The 1,811-nt window shown below is 41.6% G+C and overlaps 1 protein-coding gene across 2 annotated transcripts in view; it reads right to left on the bottom strand.

Annotated features, from left to right (window-relative positions):
- The window catches only part of ABCC11 (ATP-binding cassette, sub-family C (CFTR/MRP), member 11), a 70,280-nt gene that overhangs the window by 64,968 nt on the left and 3,501 nt on the right, over positions 1–1,811 (bottom strand). For both annotated transcript variants that reach the window (XM_008581160.1, XM_008581162.1), the window contains exon 3: positions 1,081–1,239. In XM_008581160.1, coding sequence (XP_008579382.1) covers positions 1,081–1,239 — 159 coding nt within the window. The remainder of the gene's footprint in view (positions 1–1,080; positions 1,240–1,811) is intronic.

Here is a 1,811-nt window from a genome sequence, read left to right as displayed (position 1 = left end):
AGTGGCGCACTGCTACAGTGCGCCACCGGGCCGGCCCCATTCATCACTTCTTTTGATTCTTACAACAATCCTATGAAGGACAATGAGATAAATTTTATGATCCACTACTTTATACATAAAGACATAGACATGTCTTTATGTGTAAAAACATAAAAAAAGGTCAACTTGTCTGACATCATAGTGGGTAAGAGGTGAAATTCTGACCAATATCTGGAATTATCCAAAAGGTGTTCCCTGGAATCTTTTTTTTTTTTTTTCTTTTACTGAATAAGTCTGAGAAGCAATGGGTCAAAGATTAACCAATTTCTGTACTGCAGGTTTTCTCAATGCCTTGAATACACTAAATTGCTTTGTAAATCTCTGAGACCTGGCTACAGCATATGACATTTCACAAGCTCCCCCAACCACTGAATGCTCTTCTCAGGGAAGCTCTTATCAGACTATAATTTCCTAGAACACATTTAGAAACTGCCATTCTCCACCTGGTGTCTCTCACTGAAGGAGCAAGAGGTACGAACATGAGTACAGGACATTTTAAATCACTTATTCATTTTTCCCCCATCTGACCCTCGTATTACCTTGTGAAGTGAGTAGTACAGGAAATTTAATCACGCAACCAGTTAGTGGTGGTTGAGGATTAAAGTCTGGGTTGCTCACCCAAAATGTAATACCCAGTGCCACTGTTAAGTGCTTGATCCAGAAGAGAAAATCAAAAAGGACTAGAAGCAGTCATTTCTAATGTTCTTGGGGTCATGAGCCCTTTGGCAAATCTGATAAAAGATGTGAATTCTCATTCCACAAAAAGATCTCCAGCCCAAATATATAAAATATGAATACTACTTCAAGAGATTCATGAACTCTGGGTTAAGAACCCCCAGTCTAGGGTGGGGCCTCTTGCTACAAAGGGAAAGCCAAATTGTCTGAGGATGGACCCTACCTACCAGCNGTGGGGCCTCTTGCTACAAAGGGAAAGCCAAATTGTCTGAGGATGGACCCTACCTACCAGCCTTAAGCATCTCTGGTCTCTATCCCATCAAGAGATGGTCTATAACCAATCCAATGGATTGCCCAAAACTTTACCTTTTGGCATTTTTGGCTGAGGCATCGTGGACTGAGAGCAGAGGGATGCAACTCTCATCTAAGCGATTCTGTAAACCTCGGATCATGAGTGGTGTGAGCCATGACAATGTGAGGTAGGAGAACAGGCCGGCATTATCCAGGGGGTTAGGGCCAGGAACCCTAGTAGAGAAGTTACAGAGAGGAAAATTAAGTCAAGTTCAAGATTTTGAAAGGATAAATTATAACCACGTAAAAACCACAATGCAGCCATCCAGATGCACATACAAGTATTTTTTCTTGACTCTATTATTTGAAAGTTGAAAACCAGAAATAACAAAAATACCCATGAATTGAAGAATTATGCGAACAGGAAGAAACTATGATATACCCATACTATGGAAGGCAATGCAGAAGTTTTTATAAATAGGGTTGATCTATATGTGTAACATGAGACAAACTCTAAGCATCTTAAGCAAGGAAAAAAAGTCACTTGCGGATCCAAAAATTCAGAATTTTTTTTACTTACATATAAAAAGGAAGAAAGGAAGGAAGGCAGACAAAACAATATGTACATTTGTATCAAGTAGTTAATAGTGGTTGACTTTGAAGAAGGAATAGAATTGACGGGCCGGCCCGGTGGCGCACTCAGTAGAGTGCGGCGCTTGGGAGCGCTGCGGCACTCCCGCCTAGGAAGGGTTCGGATCCCATATAGAGACCAGTCCGCTCACTGGTTGAGCGCGGTGCGGGCGCAA

This window comes from Galeopterus variegatus, unplaced genomic scaffold (genome assembly GCF_000696425.1).
Source record: "Galeopterus variegatus unplaced genomic scaffold, G_variegatus-3.0.2 Scaffold2285, whole genome shotgun sequence".
Classification (NCBI taxonomy): domain Eukaryota; kingdom Metazoa; phylum Chordata; class Mammalia; order Dermoptera; family Cynocephalidae; genus Galeopterus; species Galeopterus variegatus.
Note: the sequence above shows the minus strand (reverse complement) of the source record. Positions and strands in the feature narration are given on the sequence as shown.